Here is a 24,877-nt window from a genome sequence, read left to right on the forward strand (position 1 = left end):
GACAATAAGAGCACATTTATTGGTTCAAGTAAACACATCAGTAAAGATAAAGTTGGAGCAGATAATGGAGCATTAATGGCACAAGGACACGAGGACATTAAAGTGTCTCACGCCTCACTGCCGGTAACAATGAGATGTTTTAAAGTCGTCCTCACCGACCTTGGAACCGTTCTTTTGATAAGCTACAATTACGATTTTGAATTATGAAAAATCAGCGGCTTTTCACTGGAACTGTTACCTGGAAGCTGATATTTTCTTCAAAGTTCCTCTTAAACTTTATTAATTACTTAGTATTCATTATTAGTATTAACGTATTCTCCAAAAATGTTCACAACTTATATATAAATGCACTGGTTTTTGACAATAATATATTTAACGGATGTTGCTCTCAGTCTTTAGTTTTATTTTATGGGCTAACAAGCTATCAGCTAATGTTAGTGGCTAATGTTCTGTACTTGCTAACTACAGAAGACGACTGAGTAACTTTATAGACACATTAGCAGCTCATGTTAGCATGCAAATCTTCTGTAGTATAATTAAGCATTTAGGAGCCACAGAGGCTAACAGTTTAGCGAGCTAGCAGGCGACATTCTTTAGAATAGGCATAAAATTCTCTATGACTAAAAGGTATGGTGTTTTTGGAGCGCTGACCTTAAATCAGTATCAACAGTGTATTTGCCATTGTCTTTAGCTGTTAGCCTAGCTTGTCAGTACTTGTCGTTGTTGATAGTTTTTCCACAGTTGTCAGGAGTTTGACACTCCTATCGCAAGCATCCACAACACATATGTGTTTAATTTTAACCTTCATGGTTTTTGTCACCTGTGCTGTGTGAATAAAGTTTCACTGACTGACAAACACGTTTATGTGTTACTATATGTTCTTCTGTTTCCTGCCGACAGTTATTATCATCGGTTGATTGTCAGGAACTAAACATCCCATCATTTTGTTCAGAATGTTCCCAGTCACAAGGTCATTTTAGTCTTTTACTGGGAGTTTGTCTGTAAAACTGTTTCACAACATGTTTAAGTGCACTTTTACTGTGTGATTTACACTTACAGACACTTGTGTATAAATGTTCAATGAGCTTGTTAAATGGAAAGTTGTGTGTGGTTTCATGAATCTCTGACACGTGTGTGCCAGTGGAGACACAAGGAAAAACTGAGTTAATCAAAACTTAAAAGTCCATGATTTGTTATCTCTTTAACACCAAAGCCTCAAAATGCCCATCTGGACTTTTTTTAAATGCTTATTTTAAACATAAAAGGACCAGAAAATGTCCTGCGTGCTTTTTCCCCATTTTATCCAGAATAACTTTCAGTAGCTGTCAGTGTCCCCCTGAACACAAGTGTCCCTGTGAGACAGGTGCAAAGTCACGTCGCAGGGACCCGAGGCCAGTGGCAAAATGTCCTCAAAATATATGACTGTTTGAGATATATACATATATATATATATATATATATACATATATATATATATATATGGATATATACACATATATATATATCCATATATATGTATATATATATAAATATAGTAACACTGTTGTTGCTGTGTCCCCAGTCGTACGTTATTTTAATTACCACGACTTTTATTTTGAAGGGCAACAGGAATAAACATGGCTTCATCTTCTGCCTGGCTGCTAATTACTTAAACATTTACTTAAAGTCACTGTGACCATTTACTGGGGCAGTTTTTGCAGTGTACTATGGAACTGTAAATGTGATATCATCAGTATATCATAGTAATGAATGACACTAAGATTATGGTTAAGTTTGTTAGGGTGAACACATGATGATCTTCACTCATGTTATGAGAAAAGAAATGTGAAAAACAGGAGATTTTAAAAATGAAATCGACGTGGATCAGTTTTGATCTCGCTACAGTCGTCGCGGACGGAGCTGTTACTGCGAGTGCTGCTACTGTTGTGTTCAGTTCAGTTCATATTAACTGCTAATTCACTTCCTGTTTTCAGAGGATATTTTCATACTTGGTGAAGTGGGACGTGCTGCTGGAGAAACCTTTGCGTTCACAGACTCTGAACTCAACACACACTCAACACAAGTTCGTGCTGCACACTATCTTCCTCTGCGTCTCTGCGTGTTAATTTATTATAACTCGTTGTTTATTTGGAACAGTGTTTCTTGGCGTTTGTCATGAGAGTGTGAGTCACATTCTGTATTTATGTGGCAAAAATAAATATGAGCCTGAATTCATGAGTGAGAGAAAAAAGATTTATTTGAATGATGACAGATTTTTGTTTAAGGGAATGGCAAAATATACATTTCTTCACGTTCATTGTATTAATAATAAAGTTTAAATGGATATAGGTGTTCAATTGTAGGTTCATAAGAAGTTTCTTTTTCCTGTCATTTCAAACCTCAAGTAAGCGTTTTTAATAACTTTGAATCAGGATCAAAAACCTCTATCACAATAATTATCGCTATCTGCTAATTCTTTGGTCGTATTGTCCGGCTGGAGTACTACAAAGTACTACGATGTCTAAACACTGCAAAAAATTGATTTTCAACAACAAAACATTTACTAATTTTAAGTACAGAATTCGAAAATTTTGGCCATTTTTTCAAATTTCACTCAATTTAGTGAAAGTGGCTGCAGATTTATCAGATACTTTGAAATTTAAAATAAACTTGAATTATATTTTGTTTGTGAAGTACAATGTACTGTACTTCACACTTGTGGGAAATTGTTTCATTTAGCATATAAGCTAGCTGGCATGTATTGAGACTCTTAAAGCCACGAGCTAAAGTCAGTCTCAACAGTGTTTTGGACCATAGTCTGTAGCAGTTAGCCTAGCTTCTCATCACTTGTGGAGAAGTTGAGACGAAAACACACTTAGGCTAACATAAAATCATGCTAGCAGGCATGTAGCATAAGAATGGCAGAGAAAAAACCCAATATATTTTTTGGAGTTACGTTTTGGAGCTATAGATCTAAAAATGGTGGCACAAAACTGAATTTGAGTCTGGGAAATACTATTTTCTTGTAAATTTAAATGAGAGTTATTAATATGACATGTGTGCGGAGATGCTTGACTTAGCGTGGCTGAACACAAATACAGAGAAATTGGGGGGGAGGGGGACACATACTAACATGGTTCTGCCCAGTTAAACAAGTGAGATGTAACATGTTGAATTTTGAAAAGTGCTAGCTGTTTCCAGTCCCCATTTGTGCTAAGCTAAGCTAAGAGAAAAGATTAGCCGTAAGTTCTCACTAAGCAGATTCCTGGCCATGATCCGTTATATTATTAAGCTACAAAGACTAAACTAAATTAGAAAGTTAACATCATGTTTTTTATCAATGCTACACATGCAATAAATGGTCAGTAAAAATATGCAGTTGAGTGACGTAATATCAATAATTATGGAGCTAAAACACTGGTACAGTCCTTTACTTGTGAACGAGGATGAAGTTTTTCTACTGCATTTATGAGAGTTGTTAGACAAAGAAATCCTGCTTTACTCTGGCGCGAGCTTCTTCTCTCTCAGGTTTCATATATAGATAATACTAAATATTCCTGTTTCAATCTTTCAGCATTCACCACCTCTCTGGATCTTTTCAAAACTCAAAAATGTGCTTCAGTCTTTCCAAGAACGTCCCGGGCAGTTCCTCAGGAGCAAGTCGTGAACACGTGGTGAAGACACAGGACTTCAACAAAAGAAAAACAACAACGGCTATATCCTCTACGTGTGTGTGTGTGTGTGTGTGTATCTAGTCGTCACTCTCAAAAGTGTGCAGGTGGGTTTTCAGGCTCAGGACGCTGGTGTAGGTCAGATTGTTGGATCGGTAAAGGTCCAGACCCGTCAGGATCTCCACATCTCGGACTCGGGCGGTGTGGAGCTTCAGCAGGTCTTCAACCCACAGGGACTCGTCCTCGGCGCTCTGCAGAACACACAGACAGGAAGTACTCAAAACACAAAAGTGCATTTATTTTTAACACGGTTTAAACTTCCTCACTGTGCAGGTGAAATTTTTAAATATCAAAGATGAAACTCATCTTCTGCCTAAGGTCGTCACATTTGGTCAAGTTTTTATCTTCTCGGGGCAAAATGTCAGAGTGTGATATGACCACGTGACCGTGTGACCATGTGACCGCGTGACCGTGTGACCACGTGACCGTGTGACCGTGTGAAAGGGCTGATGACAGTTCACACAGTAGTGAGGGCAAAGGTTTCTGAATTTTCTGCAAGTTTCCTCATTGTTATTTACAGATTAGATGATGTTAAACAGATTAAACTAGAGGATTGTAAACAGATTAGATTAGATCAGGTTATATACATAACAGGTTTTCATGTTAAAATTATCTTTGGCTTTAGTTTCAGATTTCTTCTTCATTTTAGATTATATTTAGACTTTACTGATCCCACACAAGGGAAATTTTCTATTTATAACAACTTAAAGGGTTTTATTGTTTCTAATACGCAAATGGTCTTTTAAATGACTCATTTATTATTTTTAAAATGTATTTCTATTTATTTATCCTTTATCTATATTTTATTATACTTATATTATTTTATTTTTATTTTTATTTTATTTGTTTACATAATGTAATAATATAAAATATAAAGGAACTAAAATAAAAATAAAATAAATCGGAATAGAATTATAAATCTTAAAAATGTTGAATTTCTTATTCCAAATTTAAACATGTCATAAATACAAAAAAAAAACGCTTTTATGTGATTTTAGAATTTTAATGAAATCATCCTCATGGCGATTTCTTTTGTCAAAAGCGACTAGCGACTTTTGTGGTGTTTGGAGACTCGAAAGCACGTATCACTCCGAGCAGCGGGTGCTTCCGTGAGCCACACACACACCACTCCAGGCTGCAAATCAATATTGTTGTTGTTTTTTGTACAGTGCACTTACAGTAATGATTTTTAGATTCAGATGTAGTTGCTTTCAAAGTGCCTTATAAATAAAGTTGTATTGGATTAACAATACCCTGTTATTTAAAGTACAGTAATGAGTATGAGACATTGAGTTCACCTGTTCTATTGTACAACTTGTTTATTTGTGTTGGTTTTATAATTTCTTTACAGTATTTTATTGTCAGTTTTTAGGTTTGTTTCTTGCATTAGATGGATAACATCTAAGTTTCTGGGCTTCGGCTGCTCAAACGTGTAAACGTGGACACATGGATGACACCGTGTTTCCACATGAGCCGATAAACACTCATGGATGAGAACGATCTGTCACAGGGTCAACCGCACACAGTCACGGAGCCTTTCATCCCAGTCACTAACCATAACGAGCCATAACAGGACGTGATTAATCAACAGTCATGAGTTCAACACAGAACTTTTTCCTCTTTTCACAGAGGAGTCTGAACCCATTCAGCAGTATTTCAGTTCAGTGACTGTGTCAGATGGAATCTACTTATAATTCCAAAACCTAGTTACAATTCCAAAATCTACTTATAATTCCAAAACCTAGTTACAATTCCAAAATTTATAATTCCTAAATTTACTTATGATTCCTAATCCCACTGATTGGTCTGAGAGTGTCGTCACTGAAGAGTCATGAGCGCGATGTCCGACACACGAATCAAAGGCAACAATGTCCAACTGTAGCTCAAAGTTCAAAAGACTTAAAAATCCTGAAAACATGCGTTCATCTTCAAATGTGTAAAATGTCAATATGCAACAGAGGAGTCTGGTGTATTTAGAGACAGCACTGCTGAAAGCCAGCTGTCAGTGACTGTGTCAGACAGAGTCACTTGTTTGTGTGTTTGTGTCCCCTCAGGTCATCAAGGACAGGTTTACTCAGCATCTCCAGGTTCAGAACCAAGCAGCTTCTCTCGGCCCTCACCTGTGGAACACCTGAACACAAACTGTCAGCTTGTATAAATCAGGGTTGAAAACATTATTGTTTACTGCAGCTTTCTGATATTGCCAATTTGAATCACTTTAAATTGAATTTAATTGAAAACTTAAATTTTAATGATTTTAAATTACATTCCAATGTTTTATTAATTTTAAGTTGACAGATGCTTCATCTGTTCAGTGTTTATTATTGTATATTATTATTTGTACTTACTATGAATTGTCTTGAGTAAGAATGGTGCTATACAAAAATTGTGTCACTGCAGCTTCACACAGCCTTGCTGTGATGACTCCGCCCACATTGAGGAGGAGCAATGAATTCATGGAAAACGACGTGAGTGATACCAAACTGAGTGGAGTTAGAATTGTGTCATGGAAAATGCTCCATTCATTCATTCATTCATTCCCTGCGTGACCTTTTATTTGCCCCTTTCCTTCTTGTTTTTTGGGGATTCAGTCAAAGACTTTTCAACTGGAGACAGACGTGATATCAGCGTGATATCAGCGTGACAATCAGCGCGATAACATGATTGTTGCTTCACAGTCGGTCAAAAAACAGCAGCGTGACAAAGGTGTTTTCCAAAAACATTCTGTTAACCCAGAAACTGAACGAACGTGTTTCAGAGGAGTTGAATAAACTCTGAGTGGGTTCCCCCGCAGCTGACGGACTGGTAAAAAAAATCATCCAAAAGCCAAAGCATCACTTGGTACGTGCAGATTTACTTCTACTCTGGTGACGTCTTCAAATCAAGAAAAATGTGAAGTGAAGCTTTTTTGTTTTTGTTTTTGGAGCAGAAACTCAGGTGTTTACATTCCTTCTGTCCTCTAATGTCCACGTTTTATTTGCCAAAACTGTCTCTGACTCATATGTTCATTTGTTTTCATCCCTGCGATGAAGACGTGCTGAGTTATGTCCATGTTTACAGAACACAAGCACCTCCTTAGAAGGGGGTGCTCCCGTTAAATAACATGACTCAGTTAGGGTGGAGTGGCTCAGTGGTTAAGACCGTCATTTAGCGTCTGCTAAATGACATGACATGACAAGTTAGAAGAGGTCACAAGAGGTCAAATGTGGATTCATCCTGGAATAAAACGAAGCATGATTTCGCTGTGAACTTTCAGAGGTCATTGTTTTAACCCTTAAACACACTTTAATTTGGAGAATATTTTAGAATTGTTGTGTATAGTTGTCCAGGTTGTGTATTTTTAAGTGCTTTATTTGTTTCTACTGTAAACGATGCAAACTAAAATACTCACAATGACACACCTATGGACAAAAATGTTCACTCATTGAAATCACTATTTTTGATGCATCAAGACAAAAAGTTGGCAAACAAAATTCATTAATGTTTGATGATGACTGATTAAATTTAAAAAAGAAAAAAAATGATATGAATAATTTATATGAGCACACTTTGGTGCTGTAGGTGTAATAATGTGAGAACTTTATGAAATAAATAAATAAATAAATAAAATGTCATAAAATGAAGGCGTATCAGATAAAAACTTGGCAATTTAAGGGTTCAATTTTATAAAAAGTGCATTAGGACTTCCAGTGATGCAAGCACCTGGCACACTTATCCTGCAATACTGGCATTTCTTATTCTTGACCATGTTCAATCTCATGGAAAAGCGGAGTGGCTCTGTGACCGAAACATTTCATAAACACGCTCTTTAAACAGCGCATGACTGAGCGCGAGGAACAAAGATACTCATCAATCACATGACTTTACACACAGTGATGAGTCACCACAGAACATGATTAACATGTTTGGCCTTTTCTTATTTCACACACGTGAGTCAGCTTCCAAATGTTTCTTAAAAAATCCAACGATTCAACTATTCCTGTGTGTGGTAGCAGTGTACAGTCAGCACTGACTGAGCTGTGAGCGCCCCCTGCTGCTGAGATATATGGCTGCCAACAGAGACATCAGGAAACATCTGATTTTAGCAGTGGATCAACAACTCCTGTGTGTGTGATGTTAAAACCACTGATTCTCTCTCTGGACTTTGGTGTGGGAGAGTGAGTGGTTTATAAACTTCAGATTCTGTCTAACAGTCAGATCAAGACGTGAACGTGTTCTTAAAGATGTCATAGACCTAAACTGACTTAGATTTTAGTAGGTAGGTCTTTTGTTAAATAGCTAAAATCATTTTATTCATCACCACACCAAACCTCATAGAGAAAATCAATGATTTTAGCTGCGGGGACACAGGAGCTGCTGGTCCTCTGCTGCCTCGTGTGGTCACTTTGTGTCACTGAAGTCAATCCAAATGCAAGATTTTAAAAGCCGAATAGACAAAATAAGACATTTCAACTTAGTGATGGAGGCAGCAGTGGATCAACAACTCCTGTGTGTGTGATGCTAAAATCACTGATTTTCTCTCTGGACTTTGGTGTGGGAGAGTGAGTGCTTTATAAACTTCAGATTCTGTCTAACAGTCAGATCAAGACGTGAACGTGTTCTTAAAGATGTCATAGACCTAAACTGAGTTTGATTTTAGTAGGTGCCTAGTGTTTGCTCATTGTGTGAACTCTTGTGTTTCTCTGCTCTCCTTGATGTTGTCTATGTACAGACCTGAGATGACCTACAGTATGTTATGATTTGGTGCTATACAAATAAAATTGAATTGAACGTGTTCTAAAGATATTATCAACGTTTCAGGTTGGCTGACATGGCTGAATACCAGGATGGTCCCCCTGATCACAAGAGTCCCCATAAGCCAGGTGCAGAGTCGCAGGGACCCAGCTTCAAAGATCTGGACTCACCCTTCAAATCCACATCAGAGAATCAAGTTAAATCTTTCAAGATTCTCTCATTTTAAATGTCCTCACAGTTTTCTTTGTAAGTCTTCGCAGAGAAAAGAAACCAAAAGCAAAGTGGCCACTGCTGGTGGACTCACGTTACAGGCTTCGCTGTTGTCGGGTCTGTGCGGCAGCAGGAAGGAGAAGACGCTGAGCGCCCCGTCACAATCCTCCACCGTCTGGTTCTGCTCCGCGCAGCTCGTCACCACCGTGTAGAAGTGGGTGGGAATGGGTGGAGCATCCGGTGAAAACCTGGGCGGAGTTCAGACATCAATTCACCAACTTCTATTTGACCCGGAATTTCGTTTGTTATGGTTATTGACATAAAAATTCTTTAAAAACTACAGCTGCAGCCATTATTAATCGAGTACTAAATTAATCATCAACTATTTTCATAATAGTGTTTTATTTATAATAATTTAAACCATTTTCTGTCATAGGGTCACACAGTGGAGTAGTGGTTAACACTCTTGCCTTGCAGCGAGAAGGAACAAGGGCCTTTCTGCATGGAGTTTGCATGTTCTCCCCGTGTGTGCGTGGGTTTCTCCGGCTTCCTCCCACAGTCCAAAAACATGCAATGTGGGGATTAGGTAAATTTTCACCCTATGTCAGCTGGGATTGGCACACATTTTTCAGCTTCTTAAATGTGAATATTTTCTACATTCTGTCATTTTTCAGCTTCTTAAATGTGAATATTTTTCACTTTCTGTCATTTTTCTTAAATGTGAATAATATTTTCTACTTTCTCATTTTTATTTTCTACATTTTTTCTGCTTCTTATTTTTTTCTACTTTCTGTCATTTTCAGCTTCTTAAATGTGAATATTTTCTACTTTCTGTCCATTTTCAGCTTCTTAAATGCTGAAAGATTGAACTTCCCGTCATTTTCTTAAATTTGAATATTTTCTACTTTCCGTCTCTTTTCAGCTTCTTAGAAATGTAATATTTCTACTTTTCTGTCATTTTCAGCTTCTTAAATGTGAATATTTTTTTAGTCTGATTTTTCAGCTTCTTAAATGTGAATATTTTCTACTTTCTGTCATTTTTCAGCTTCTTAAATGTGAATATTTTCTACTTTCTGTCATTTTTCAGCTTCTTAAATGTGAATATTTTCTACTTTCTGTCATTTTCAGCTTCTTAAATGTGAATATTTCTTTTTTTCATTTTTTCTGTGTGAATATTCAGCTTCTTAAATGTGAATATTTTTACTTTCTGTCATTTTCAGCTTCTTAAATGTGAATATTTTTTAGTTTCTCTCATTTTTCAGCTTCTTAAATGTGAATATTTTTAGTTTTCCGATTTTCAGCTTCTTAAATGTGAATATTTTTACTTTCTGTCATTTTCAGCTTTAAATGTGAATATTTTTACTTTCTGTCATTTCAGCTTCTTAAATGTGAATATTTTCTTTTCATTTTCAGCTTTAAATGTGAATATTTTTCTACTCTCATTTTTCAGCTTCTTAAATGTGAATATTTTCTAGTTTCTGTCATTTTTCAGCTTCTTAAATGTGAATATTTTTTAGTTTCTGTCATTTTTCAGCTTCTTAAATGTGAATATTTTTAGTTTCTCTCATTTTTCAGCTTCTTAAATGTGAATATTTTTCTAGTTTCTGTCATTTTCAGCTTCTTAAATGTGAATATTTTCTAGATTTTCAGCTTTAAATCTATTTTCTAGTTTTCATTTTCAGCTTCTTAAATGTGAATATTTTCTACTTTCTCTGATTTTTCAGCCTCTTAAATGTGAATATTTTCTTAGTTTCTGTCATTTTTCAGCTTCTTAAATGTGAATATTTTCTAGTTTCTGTTTTTCAGCTTCTTAAATGTGAATATTTTTAGTTTCTGTCATTTTTCAGCTTCTTAAATGTGAATATTTTCTAGTTTCTTCATTTTTCTGTGATCTTTCATCATCTTAAATGTGAATATTTTCTACTTTCTGACATTTTTCAACTTCTTAAATGTGAATATTTTCTACTTTCTGTCATTTTTCAGCTTCTTAAATGTGAATATTTTCTACTTTCTGTCATTTTTCAGCTTCTTAAATGTGAATATTTTCTACTTTCTGTCATTTTTCAGCTTTAGATCTTGATTGAATCGTTGAACTGAAATCATTGATTTATATTGAGTTTATTCACTAAGTCACTGTTTGCTCACACACGACTGCCACCTAGTGTCCACTAATGGAACATCCTGAAACTGTCTGAGCAGCTCACGTCCACAAATGTTTCTTGAATATTTAAGAATTTTTAATATCAAAATATTAAAATTATGCTTGGTGAGGGCATTTAGACCTTGACCTTTGACCTGAACTTCTGTGTGTTTGACCTTTGACCCTTACTCTAGTATGGTCTCAGTGGTGTCACGGAGGCCGTCGTAGTTGAAATCAAAGAGCGGCCCGGTGAGGACGTTGACGCCGTTGTTCTCCTCCGCGTAGCGCCTCAGCAGCGTCCCCTGCAGGTAACTCCACATCCCTGCACACAGCGAGCGTTCTGATCAATAACTCATTGATGTTATTGATCTGCAAACGTGACACCTGCTGCATCTGTGTCTGGAAACATCTGGTTCTCATGTCAGACTTTCTTTGAAGTGTTTTTCTCCCACACCAAACCTCATAGAGAAAATCAGTGATTGTAACGTCTCACACACACACACACACACACACGAGTTGTTGATCCACTGCTGCCTCCATCACTAAGTTCTAATGTCTGATTTTTGTGAATTCGGCTTTGAAAATCAATTTTTACTTCAGTGACACAAAGTGAGCACACGAGGCATCAGAGGACCAGCAGCTAAAATCACAGATTTTCTCTATGGACTTTGGTGTGGGAGAGTGAGTGGTTTACACACTTCAGTTTCCTGTTGGAAAAGTCTGACGTGACGTGATCATGTGACGTAGAAATGATGTGAGTCTTTTGTTAAGTGGTTAAAAAACATACAACCAAACTTAAAATAAACCCTTGAACTATCCCTTGAACTGGTATTTGCTCATCATCAGTGAATCTCAATGTTGTTGTTAACATGAGACACACACACACACACACACACACACACACACACACACCAATCTGGAGAGATTCAGACACAGTGTGTTCTGTCCTCTCTGCAGAGACAATAGTACTAGCTCGTCCTCGTCTCTGTCCTTTGTCTCGTGTGTCAGAAAAAGGACGACGCAGCAAACACACACACGCACACACGCACGCACAGACACACACACACACACACACGCACACACACACACACCTCTGACCCTCCTCGAAAAAAGAACCGTGTTACTTCACTACAGTGTCCTTCTTTATGGGCCTCAGTGCATGTGTGTGTGTGTGTGTCAGGTGCTGTGGAGACTTTGTATTGTTATGTGTTCACTATCTTTAAATTCTTTATTAAATATTTGTTTCTCTTTTATCGCGCTGCTCACCTTCATTAAGAAAGTTTCAAAATAAAACGAAGGTTTATCTGTTTCCAGTAAGAAGACGTCGTCGTTCTTCACTCCTCCACATTCTGAACTCTCTACCTCCATCTGTCACGTCTTCATCTCACTGTGAGACTGAAGTGTGTAAACCACTCACGCTCCCACACCAAACACAGGAGCTGCTGCTCCACTGCTGCCTCGTGTGGTCACTTTGTGTCACTGAGGTCAATCTGAGCGAAGACATTTGAACTTAGTGATGGAGGCAGCAGTGTGTGTGTGATGCTAAAATCACTGATTTTCTCTGTGGACTTTGGTGTGGGAGAGTGAGTGGTTTACACACTTCAGTTTCCTGTTGGAAGGGTCTGTCTGACAGTGAGATAAACATGTTAATATATTAATATATGTTAATATAGTCACCTGTCATCTTCTCTTCAAGTAAAACATGTCAAATTTTTCACAAGCATCTGTTTTCAGACGCTGGGACTCACTCTTGAAGGCCGGGTACATCGGCACCGTGTTGGTGATGAGTGAAGCGTCGTATCTGGACTCTGGAGACGACGCCAGCTCTGTCAACAAAACAACACACAGAAGATTATTATCTGTTATGAATGAATTAGGAATGTGGGAATCATATAAAGACTGTCGCCATGGAAACATCACAGACAGGCAAGCAAGGAAAGTTCAAGGACAGGATCATTGATGTTAAAATCACTGACGAACACACAGGAGTTGTTGATCCACTGCTGCCTCGTGTGGTCACTTTGTGTGACTGAGGTCAATCAGAATGAAGAATTTGAAACCGAATTTTACAAAATAAGACATTTGAACTTAGCGATGGAGGCAGCAGTGGATCAACAACTCCTGTGTGTGTGTGTGTGTGTGTGTGTGTCACTTAGAGTGAGCCTCGGTGTCTCATATTTGTTTCTTTCAGGATTGTTTCTTTAAATGGCAAGAATACACCTTTAGAGACATCTGCTGTGTCCACCGTCTCCATGGACACGTGTTGACCTGATGTTTACCTGGTGGGAACAGGAAGCCGTAGGTGAAGAGGCTGTTCTGACTGTAGCTGCTGCAGCTCTGACTGTGACCCGCCGACAACCTGGAGTCCACTCTGACACACTGGACCCCCATGGACACCTCAGGAACAGGGGTCATGTCCTCCTGAGAGACATGAGAGGGCGAGAGGTGGACACAGTTCAACACAACCTGCTAATAAAGTGAGTGTGTGAGCAGCCAGCGCTCATGTGTTCCTGTAAAACACGCGTGTTCACAGAGTGTTCTCGTGTTCTGCCGCGACATAAACACACGTTCACTCACGCCCAACACCAGCGCTCATGTGTTCCTGTAAAACACGCGTGTTCACCGAGTGTTCTCGTGTTCTGCCGCGACATAAACACACGTTCACTCACGCCCAACACACACGTTCGCGATCAAATCACGTTATACACGTTAGAATGACGCCGTACGCGATCAAATCACGTTATACACGTTCTCGCGCGACATAAACACCGCGTTCACTAATTAGCGTCAAATCCGCTATACACATAGCGCCGCCGATCAAATCACGTATACACGCTGAATGGCGCGTGCGCAATAAAATCACGTTATACCGCTAGAATGACGCCGCAGTATCAAATCCGGCGTGCTAGAATGGCCGATCAAATCACGTTATATAAATGAACGCCGCCGTACACAATCAAATCCGCGTATATACGCGAATGGCGCCGTCGTGATCAAATCACGCGTTAACGCTGAATGCCGCCCCACGTCAATATCAAATCACGTTATACCACGTTAGAATGACGCCGCGGCAAATCAAATCATGCAATAAAATCCGTTATACACGTTCGAATCCGCGCGCAATAAAATCACGCTATACCGTTAGAATGACGCCGACGCACCGCATAAAATCACGTTATACCGTTAGAATGGCGCCGCGATAGCGATCAAATCACACATCATGCAATAAATATACCGCTGAATGACGCCAGCGCAATAAAATCCGGCGAATGGATAAAATCACGCTATACCGTTAGAATCGCCAATAATCACGTTATACCGAATGCGCCGCGTTATACCGTTAGAATGCGATCAAATCACGCTATACACGTTAGAATGCGCCAATAAAATCCGCTATACCGTTAGAATGCGCCGATCAAATCACGTCATGCAATAAAATCCGTTATACACGTTCGAATGACGACGTACGCAATAAAATCACGTCATACGATAAATCATGTTATACACGTCAGAATGACGCCGTATGCGATAAAATTATGTTATACACGTTAGAATGGCGCCGTCGCCAATAAATCACGTTATACTTAGAATGGCGCTAGTTAAAATCACATTATACCGCGAATGCGCAGCGTGCGATAAAATCACGTTATGCGAATGGCGCCGAATGGACGCGAATGGCGACGCGATAAAATCATGTAATGCAATAAAATCCGTTATACACGTTCGAATGACGGCGTACGCAATAAAATCACGTCATACGTTAAAATTACGTTATACTCGTTAGAATGGCGCCAGCGCGCGCATACGCGATACGATAAAATCACGCCATACGATAAAATCCGCTATATGCTCAGAATCCGCCGTATGCGATAAAATAAAATCATTTATAAAATCACGTTATAATCGTTAGAATGATGCCGTGCGTGATAAAATTACGTTATACCGCTAGAATGGCGCCGCGTGATAAAATACGTTATACACGTTAGAATGACGCCCGCGTGATAAAACGTTATACACGTTAGAATGGCGCCGTCGTGTACGTTATACCGCGATAAAATTACGTTATACACGTTAGAATGACGCCGTACGTGATAAAATTACGTTATACACGTTAGAATGAGGGCATTTCAAAATCATGTTATACATGATACACACTTCCGAGCACCAACATAAATGGAACACACCATGATGACAGTCAATAACAACAGTCAGTGATGTTTCACCTGTCGTGGCAGTGTGAATGACGTCCACAGAGGCATCGCCAGCTCCTTACTGTAACCACTGATGAACTCCACATGATGGAGCAACGTGTAGCTGGTGTCAAACATCACAGCGGGACGACCAAAGGGCAGGTGGGTGGTGTCTGCGTTCAACACACACACACACACACGCAACATCATAAGATTTTTAAGATGTCATTACTGAGATACTAAGTCATTATTATGAGTTATTATCTCATTATTAATGATAGTAAATACTTCTCTTCCATCAGGACAATCTCCTGCAGTGATCAAGACTCTTTTGAAAAAGCCTAATCTGGATGCTTCATTAATAAATACTAAAAACTACAGACCCATATCAAACCTTGCATTTTTGTCAAAGATCATTGAGAGAGTTGTTTATCAACAAATTCACTCTTTCATGACCCTAAACAATCTCTTCAATGCTTTCCAGTCAGGTTTTGGACCACACCACAGCACTGAAACTGCACTTATTAAGGTGTTAAATGACATACGTCTTAATACTGATGCATCAAAGACTTCAGTGTTGGTACTACTGGATCTCAGTGCTGCATTCCACACAGTTGATCACAACATGAAAAGACAGATGAAACATTCTTTGTCTGCTTGATTTAAAAAAATTATTTATTTCTATAATTTATTTTGTTGGTTTTTGTGATTTAGTTTTTGTTTTAATTTCCAATGATTTAATTTAATTTATTATTTTATTTCCCTGGTTAAACGGTCAAAGCTGAAACCAACGTACTGTAGCTGTAACCGGCGTCAGGTGAAGGACTGAAGGCTTCGATCGTTTCCTCCACTTTGTTCTGAAACAAACAAAAACACCGTGGGATTATTTCTTCTCACATCTCATGTCCTTTTTTCGCATCTCTCTTCACAGACTGACCTCTTCGTCGCAGCTGCAGCCGAGGTCATGTGTCACTGTGACCTCGGGATCGGAGGCCGGCGTGGGCGGGGTCACCTCCTTGGGCATGCTGGGCTGGTGAGGCGGCTCTCGCAGCAGGTCGTTCAGGCTGCCGTGCGTCCCGTTGTTCGGTGCCGGCGTCAACCCCAACAAGTCTGAGCGACATTTCACAACATCCTGTTTTTGTTTTGTGTAACTGATCAATCGTTAAAAAAATGGGAAATGAACAATTCTCACCACACATAACGTTGTATAACTCGATGTTATCAAACTCTGGCACTGTCTTCTGGAACTTGAAGCTCGGTCCGTGGCCCACAAAGATAGTCTGCAGGGTGAGCCGAAACAACAACAAAGTTATACATGTATATACATATATATACATATATATACACACACATATATATATATATATATATATATATTCATATATATATAGAATATAATTTACCCTCATGCTGTTTATCTTGTTGTCAAAGCCGTGGTCACCAAAGAAACCACAACGTGTCCTCAGTTTTTCGGGCATTTTCCTAAAAAAAAACACATATTTGTCTTTGAGTAAAAGTTTCATTTACACAGCACATACAGAAAAATGTTGGTCATAATTATGAGATACTGTCATTATTTTGAGATACTAAGTCATTATTTTGAGATACTAAGTCATTATTTTGAGATACTAAGTCATTATGATATACTAAGTTATTATAAGATACCAAGTCATTATTATGAGATACTAAGTCATTATTATGAGATACTAAGTCATTATGTGATACTAAGTCATTATCTTAAGATAGTAAGTCATTATAATGAGATACTAAGTCATTATTATGAGATACTAAGTCATTATTTTGAGATACTAAGTCATTATTATGACATACTAAGTCATTATGAGATGTCATTATTATGAGATACTAAGTCATTATTATGAGATATAAGTCATTATTATGTGATACTAAGTCAATATGTATGAGATAGTCTATAGTCAAGTAAGTTATGAGATACTAAGGTGATACTAAGTCATGAGATACTAAGTCATTATTATGAGATACTAAGTTATGAGATAAGTCATTATTGATAAGTCATTATTATGAGATACTAAGTCATTATTATGAGATACTAAGTCATTATTATGAGATACTAAGTCAATATTATGAGATACTAAGTCATTATTATGAGATACTAAGTCATTATGTGATACTAAGAGATATAAGTCATTATAAAGTCAATATTAAGATGTGATACTAAGTCAATATTATGAGATACTAAGTCATTATGTATACTAAGTCATTGTGAGATACTAAGTCATTATGAGATACTAAGTCTATTATGACATACTAAGTCATAATATTATGAGATACCAAGTCATTATTATGAGATACTAAGATCATTATGAGATATGAGATACTAAGTCATTATGAGATACTATACTAAGTCATTATTATGAGATACTAAGTCATTATTATGAGATACTAAGTCATTATGAGATACTATACCAAGTCATATTATGAGACTAAGTCACTAAGTATTATGAGATACTAAGTCATTATTATGAGATACTAAGTCATTATTATGAGATACTAAGTCATTATTATGAGATACTAAGTCATTATGAGATACTAACTAAGTCATTATGAGATACTAAGTCATTATTATTACTTATGAGATACTAAGTCATTATGAGATACTAAGTCATTATTATGAGAATACTAAGTCATTATTATGAGATACTAAGTCATTATGAGATTATTATGAGATCTAAGTTATTATTATGAGATACTAAGTCATTATTATGAGATACTAAGAAGTCATTATTATGTGATACTAAGTCATATTATGAGATACTAAGTCATTAGATACTAAGTCTAGTCATGAGATACTAAGTCATGAGATACTAAGTCATTATGAGATACTAAGATGAGATACTAAGTCATTATTATGAGATACTAAGTCATTATTATGAGATACTAAGTCATTATTATGTGATTCTTAGTATGAGATACTAAGTTATTATGAGATACTAAGTCATTATTATGAGATACTAAGTCATTATTATGTGATTCTAAGTAATTATGAGATACTAAGTTATTATGAGATACTAAGTCATTATTATGAGAAATAAGTCATTATTATGAGATACTAAGTCATTATGAGATACTAAGTCATTATTATGAGATACTAAGTCATTATATGAGATACTAAGTCAATATTATGAGATACTAAGTCATTATGAGTCACTATACTAAGTCATTATGAGAACTAAGTCATTATTATGAGATTCTAAGTCATTATGAGATACTATACTAAGTCATTATGAGATACTAAGTCATTATTATGAGAAACTAACTATTTGCGTGATACTAAGTCATCATTATGAGATACTAAGTCATTATTATGAGATACTCAAGTTATGAGATACTATTATTACTAAGTCATTATGAGATACTAAGTCATTATTAAGTCATTATTATGTGATACCAAGTCATTATTATGAGATACCAAGCCATTATGAGATAGTCTATGTGATACTAAGTCATTATTTTGAGATATAAGTCATTATATGAGATACTAAGTCATTATATGAGATACTAAGTCATTATTATGAGATACTAAGTCATTATTATGAGATACTATACTAAGTCATTATTATGAGATAAGTCATTATTATGTATCTAAGTATTATGAGATACTAAGTTATTATGAGATACTAAGTCATTATTATGAGATACTAAGTCATTATTATGTGATACTAAGTCATTATGTACTGTCATTATTTTGAGATACTAAGTCATTATTATGTGATACTAAGTCATTATGAGATACTAAGTCATTATTATGAGATACTAAGTCATTATTATGAGATACTAAGTCATTATTATGAGATACTAAGTCATTATTATGTGATACTAAGTCATTATGTGATACTAAGTCATTATTTTGAGATACTAAGTCATTATTATGTGATACCAAGTCATTATTATGAGATACTAAGTCATTATGAGATACTAAGTCATTATTATGAGATACTAAGTCATTATTTTAAATTCAGTCATTCCCTCTCTGGTGGTGCTGTGATGATGTCATACTTGGCGATGTGCCACTTCCTCTCCATCAGCAGGTGGACGTCCTCGATGCGGCGGTTGTTGGCGTAGTGAAGCCTCTTTGGTAAATGCTGCTTCAGGTAAGGCCTGAAGTGCTGAGTCGCCATTTTGCACTGAAACAACAGAAATCCAGGTGAACGACCTGCCGTGACCTCTGACCCAGGGTCCCACGCAGACAAACACTGACACTGAGTCAAGCTGGTTGAGTACTTACAGTCAGGTTAGTCACCACCACTTTGGGGTCATCTGCAAACACAAGGTAGGAGCGTCTGTGAGAACATGAACATGAACATGAAAGACAGAAATGTCTGAAACCTCAAGGCGACGGTCGCTCTACATGTGCTGGATTTGGAGTCGCGTGGTCGTATTCTGCCCAGGGAGCCGGGGATCAGCATGATCTCGTCTATGTTGACGGGGTAGCTGCTGAGGAACTCCGTCCTTTCACAGTGGGCCTCCTCCATCCCTGAGACAAAGACGAGACACTGCTCTGTCCATTCTGTCCACACGTGACTGAAACTGCAGATTAAAGGTCATACCGTGGTCTCCGACAATGATGACGTTGACGCATCGATGCAGGTTCATCTGCTTCAGGCCGTTCATCAGCTGACCGATGATGTTGTCCAGCTCACTCAGAGGATTGTCCAGCTGTGTCAAAGACGAGTGTCAAACAGGAAACTGAAGACCGTTCACTCTCCCACACCAAACCTCATAGACAAAATCAGTGATTTTAGCTGGAGCTGCTGCTCTACTGCTGCCCCGTGTGGTCACTTTGTGTCACTGACATAAATCTGAACAAAGGATTTTAAATGCCAAACTCAATAAATAAGACACTAGAACTTAATGATTTTCTCTATGAGGTTTGGTGTGGAAGAGTGAGTGGTTTACAAACTTCAGTTTCTGTCTCACAGTGAGATAAAGACACCTGCACCAAAACTAACCCTCAAACCAAGTCTGAACTGGTAAAGAAGCATCTTTAGAGGGGACGTAATGTCCTCACATCCTGTGGTTAATATGGTCCTCACAAGGTGTGAGTCTCACCTCACTGCTGAGTGGACCCAGCCGGTGTCCGTAGGTGTCCGGCTGCTCTGAGTGGACAGCAAAGACGTACGGCCTACACATACACACACACACACACACACACACACACACACACTGTCATCATGAGGTCGACTCTGAGGTCACATGAAAAAATTGATTCAGGTGTGAGAGTTCTCTGAGGTCACCGTGATGAGTAAACAAGATAAAAAGCACTTTGCTGAGCTTGTTCACCTCAGATCACCCACACACACACACACACACACACACGCACACACACACACACACACACACACACGCACACACCTCTGGTCATCAGGCAGATGAAGCCACTGCAGGATGGTCAGGATCCGCCGCTCTAAAGGAATCACCCTGGAAACAAGCAAACACGTGGTGACAGATGCTTTTACATATGAGACGTCTGTAAACACACCTGAAACTGACTCTTTACACTTCTTCATTCTATTCTTGAATTAGGGCCCGAGCCACAAATGGCAGGGGCCCAAACGGCTATTGTTTAACCCATTCCATGATTTTTTTGGTCATTTTTGAGGAGGTTAACAAGCATGAACATTCTTGAAACTTGGCATGGAGGTTAGGTCTGGCGAAAAAGGGCTCTATATATAGCGCCCGCCTAAGGTGAAAACAGAGGCAAAATTGAGTTCCAAATTTCCCAAAACTAGGTGGGATGATGTTATCGACCAAGACGAACAAAAAAGTCCACTGTAACCATGGCCTCAACTCAACAGGAAGTCGGCCATTTGGAATTTGGCGATTTACACGCTTTCATAAATGAACAAACTTGCCTGAGTTTATCGTAACCCTGCTACAATTTGTACTAGTTTATTTTATTGATTGTAATATTGATCTTAATTAAGATGTATGATCATCATTATAATCATAAACAAAGGAAAAATAAAGAAAACAACAACAACGACGACACTGAAGGCGGTTGAATGAAGAAAGATTGTTTAAAAACAGAGCGCTCACTCTGCTCAAACACTGATGAACATTCACACACAAACACAACAAACACACAAGTGTGTGTGTGTGTGTGTGTGTGTGTACGACTATTGTCCTACGCCTGTGTCCTTTGTCCGTCTGTCTCTGCTGTCCTTGTGATCATGAGGTCATGCTGTGAACGAGCTTTTTAAAAAAACTCCCCGTTTGAAAAAAAATCCCTTTTTCCAAATGACGTAGAGTTTTAGCTCATGTATATATACATATATACATATACACATATATATGTATATAGATATATATATATATATACACACATACCTGTATACACACATATATATGTATATATATATATATATATATATACACATATACATATATATGTATACACATATATATACATATATATATGTATAATGATTGGTTACTTATTGAGTGGTTATTTGTTTAAGCCCAGTCTCACATGTGTCGTTTTAACGTCTTAATTTAAAGCTTTTGAAAAATTTTCCAGTACTAACTTAAGTACCAAGGCCAGAAGAAAGTGCTGGGCTTCACTCCTTGTTTCTCTGCCGTGATCCAGATCTGTGACACACACACAGAAAATCACACAAAACACATTCATAGAACTGTAGATTTAACTTTAAAAAAACAAAAACACAATGATTTATTGCAATTTGGTAAAAAAAATAAATCATCATTTCAAATCATTTGAAATGTATATAATATATAATATGTGTAGATGATTTACTGAATGTGTAGAAAGTCAGTCACTCAGTCATCATCTACCGCTTTATCCTCCACCAGAGGCTCGCGGGAGGTTCTGTGCCAGTCTCAGGTACATCGGGCGATAGGTGGGGTACACCCTGGACAGTTCGCCAGTCCATCGCAGTGTGTAGAAAGTCATTTCCATAATTTTAAATGTTTTAATTTATAATAATTATTCATGAATTTGTGTATATGTCTATATTTCTACCTGCACGTGTTCATGTATTAATTCACTAAAGTTCAAAAACAATTTATAACCAATCAAGTCTGAGACTTTATCTTGTTCATGTGTTTATTATGAACACATGAACAAGAAAAATAAATTGAATGTTGTAGAAATAAATTCTATTATTCATGTAAAAAAACCAAAACAGAAATATCTCAATTAATTTAGAAATAATTGAATTATTTATATACTTTTTTGCTCTTTAAAAACATGAAGACAGAACAGTGCTTTTTAAGAAACTAAAGCTACAAAAAAACCAATTAAAAACAAGAACATTTGAATTAAATTAAATGAATTAATTTGGCACATTTCTTTGACGACTTTCTGCAGTGCACTGAAGAATTAGCATGCTAAAATTAGCTGCCAGTAATTTGCATACAGCCCATTAGTCTGGTAGTTAACCTAGCTAGCTTTGGGTGTTCCACTTTATACAACTTTAATTTTATGACTTTATATCAGACTTCATCATGTCAGGAAAAGTTCCAGTGCAAATCTGCTGACTCATGACAGCACAAGCTAGTTTTAAATATTCTACCAAAATTAGCTTAAAGCTAATGACAAATTATTTTTCTGAAAACTTTAAATCCATTTCAATAATATCTGTCTTGTTTCTCCTCAGGATTTTTTTGCAGTGTAAAAACCTCCCTGATGGAGTTTGAACTGACTTCAGTCCACACTGTCCGCACTTTACTCACCGGCTGCCCGAACCACCAGCGGTGTTTCAGTTTCTCTCTGGTGCGCAGACTGAAGGTGGCGTTAAACACCGGGTCGTGCATCGTGTTACCCACAATCCCGTGGGACTCGGGATAAAGACCCTACAGACAAAAGATAAACATGTTAAAACATGTCATGATGTGATCAGATCGGTACGGACATTTTTAAACAGCTGTTGGCAAACGTGCATTTGCTTAGCCTACAAACACAGTACGTTACACATGAACTGCCCTGTGTTACTGTACCTGCTGCCGCTCTGACTGATAAACTCACTGTGGCTAACGTGTACAGGTTTGGGAAGGTCTTTGACGGGTAGACCGGTCGCATGTACGGCGCTGACGTACCACACGATCCTGAAACAAAGACAAACTGTAAGTTCGCGTGGTCAAACCCAAGTTGTGCGACCACGTTTGTGTTCATTTAACGCAGAACTACGCAGGATTTTCACCAAAATCTAACAGCTTCAGAGTGAGTGCCCGCCTACTGTCTGTTAATGGTTGTCAGAATCAGGAGGTCTCATAGAGTCTCGGGTCTCGCGATAAACACCAATTGCTTGCAACACTACAGCGATAAGATTCAGTCAACGATAGCGTTATTTTAGAAAACTGTTGTCTTAGGAAGCAAGGAAGAGGAAACGACTGCTTGACCGAGTAAACATCAGACCAGCTTGTTCTATTTGGACGGGATTAACTTTACATGGTCGGACAACTGGAATACTAATGGTCACTTTGCACAGGATAAGACATTTCAGTAAAACACCCATAATTGGGAGGTAAATCGAGGGAAAATCTGTCTGTCACAGAAGTTCTTTACTGGGCCCAGATGTGGACCTGCCGCTACGACCAGCTTCGGTGCACTCCCGTGGTGGGTGACCCCCCAGGGTACATGTTCTGCCATCCCACCAGGTAACCCGGGGCGCTGACAAGGGCCCAGACGCAGGAGGGCAAAGGGGGGTAGCAAAACCCGGTGATCCCGGACCTGGCACAAACAACTTCACCCCGACTTCCCGGACACCGAGTAGCATTCGATGTATGCACTGCCGTCACCTGCTGCTTCTTGATATCACATGTGAAGACACACATCAACATAGTGCCTCGATCCATGCTTGAAAGTTTGCGGATAACTTCTTGTAACCAGGAAATGACGGAATATTTACTGCTGGTCTATTCACCCTGGGACCTTTTTACCCCAGGTTGTCATTGTCCAGTAATCTTAATTTACGTGGTCTTGGAAAATTCAGATGGGACTAAAATCACTGAGAAGCTCTGGTAATAATTACTGCTTCACCTCGTCATGTAAAACCTAATCCCGTCTGAATAGAGCTTAAGTAAAACATGACGCTACATAAAGAAAACAAACTCAAATACGTACTTAGCTTCATTAAGTTGGGAATGACGGACTTCCCCTTCTTCATGTAGGACGCTCTGAAGCCGTCGACAGATAACATGATGAGCGGAGGACGGATGAAGCTGAGGAGCGAGAGGACGACAAGAACACAAGTCACTGATGACAACACAAAGCCACGGACGACATCACCGAGGGTCTGACCTTGTCTCCAACTCACCCTACAGGACATTCAGCACTTTTGATCTCCTCGCAGTCGCCCTGCACCCATGAAGACTCGCCTCAGAAGGAGAGAAGAAGACAGTGTTATCACCTGCTCTCAACAACGGTTCATCTTCTGTTGAGACTCCTGGTGCCTTCCATTTGTAGTGGGAACTCTGATTTTCCGGGCCACACTGTTGATGTTGTTGTTAACACCAGGATTCACGACCTGGTTAGAACGATGGCCTTTCTGCATGGAGTTTGCATGTTCTCCCCATGTGCATGAGTTTTCTCAAGCAGGCCTCCTGACCTGCACTGTGAAACCACTACAGATGGTCCAGAACGCGATGGTGGGCCGGGTCTTCATGTTCCCCCTCTGTTCATTGCGCTCCTCTGCCTACACTAACATTCAAATCACTGATGCTAGCCTACAAAGTGCTTCATGGTTCTGCTTCCACCGGCGTCTATCTTCTGTCTATCTTCAGTCTATTTTCAGTGTATCTTCAGTCTATCTACAGTCTATCTCCTGTCTGTCTTCAGTCTATCTTCAGTCTATCTTCTGTATCTTCAGTCTATTTTCAGTCTATCTTCAGTCTAT

The 24,877-nt window shown here is 38.3% G+C and overlaps 1 protein-coding gene across 1 annotated transcript; it reads right to left on the reverse strand.

The window, feature by feature from the left end:
• Positions 1-2,218: 2,218 nt before the first annotated feature.
• LOC122764770 (ectonucleotide pyrophosphatase/phosphodiesterase family member 2-like) lies at positions 2,219-24,840 on the reverse strand. The gene is made up of 21 exons (XM_044018700.1): positions 24,299-24,840; positions 24,106-24,203; positions 23,008-23,087; positions 22,716-22,835; positions 21,556-21,611; positions 20,376-20,441; positions 20,073-20,145; positions 19,571-19,679; positions 19,372-19,497; positions 19,249-19,280; positions 19,020-19,147; positions 16,388-16,466; positions 16,177-16,264; positions 15,922-16,094; positions 15,781-15,841; positions 15,018-15,157; positions 13,074-13,215; positions 12,543-12,620; positions 10,984-11,116; positions 8,749-8,902; positions 2,219-3,901 (listed from the first exon to the last, which is right to left on the reverse strand). The coding sequence occupies exons 2-21, from the start codon at positions 24,179-24,181 to the stop codon at positions 3,731-3,733; spliced, it is 2,085 nt and encodes a 694-aa protein (XP_043874635.1). The 5' UTR covers positions 24,182-24,203; positions 24,299-24,840; the 3' UTR covers positions 2,219-3,730.
• Positions 24,841-24,877: the final 37 nt, after the last annotated feature.

This window comes from Solea senegalensis, unplaced genomic scaffold, assembly GCF_019176455.1.
Source record: "Solea senegalensis isolate Sse05_10M unplaced genomic scaffold, IFAPA_SoseM_1 scf7180000017656, whole genome shotgun sequence".
Classification (NCBI taxonomy): Eukaryota; Metazoa; Chordata; class Actinopteri; order Pleuronectiformes; family Soleidae; genus Solea; species Solea senegalensis.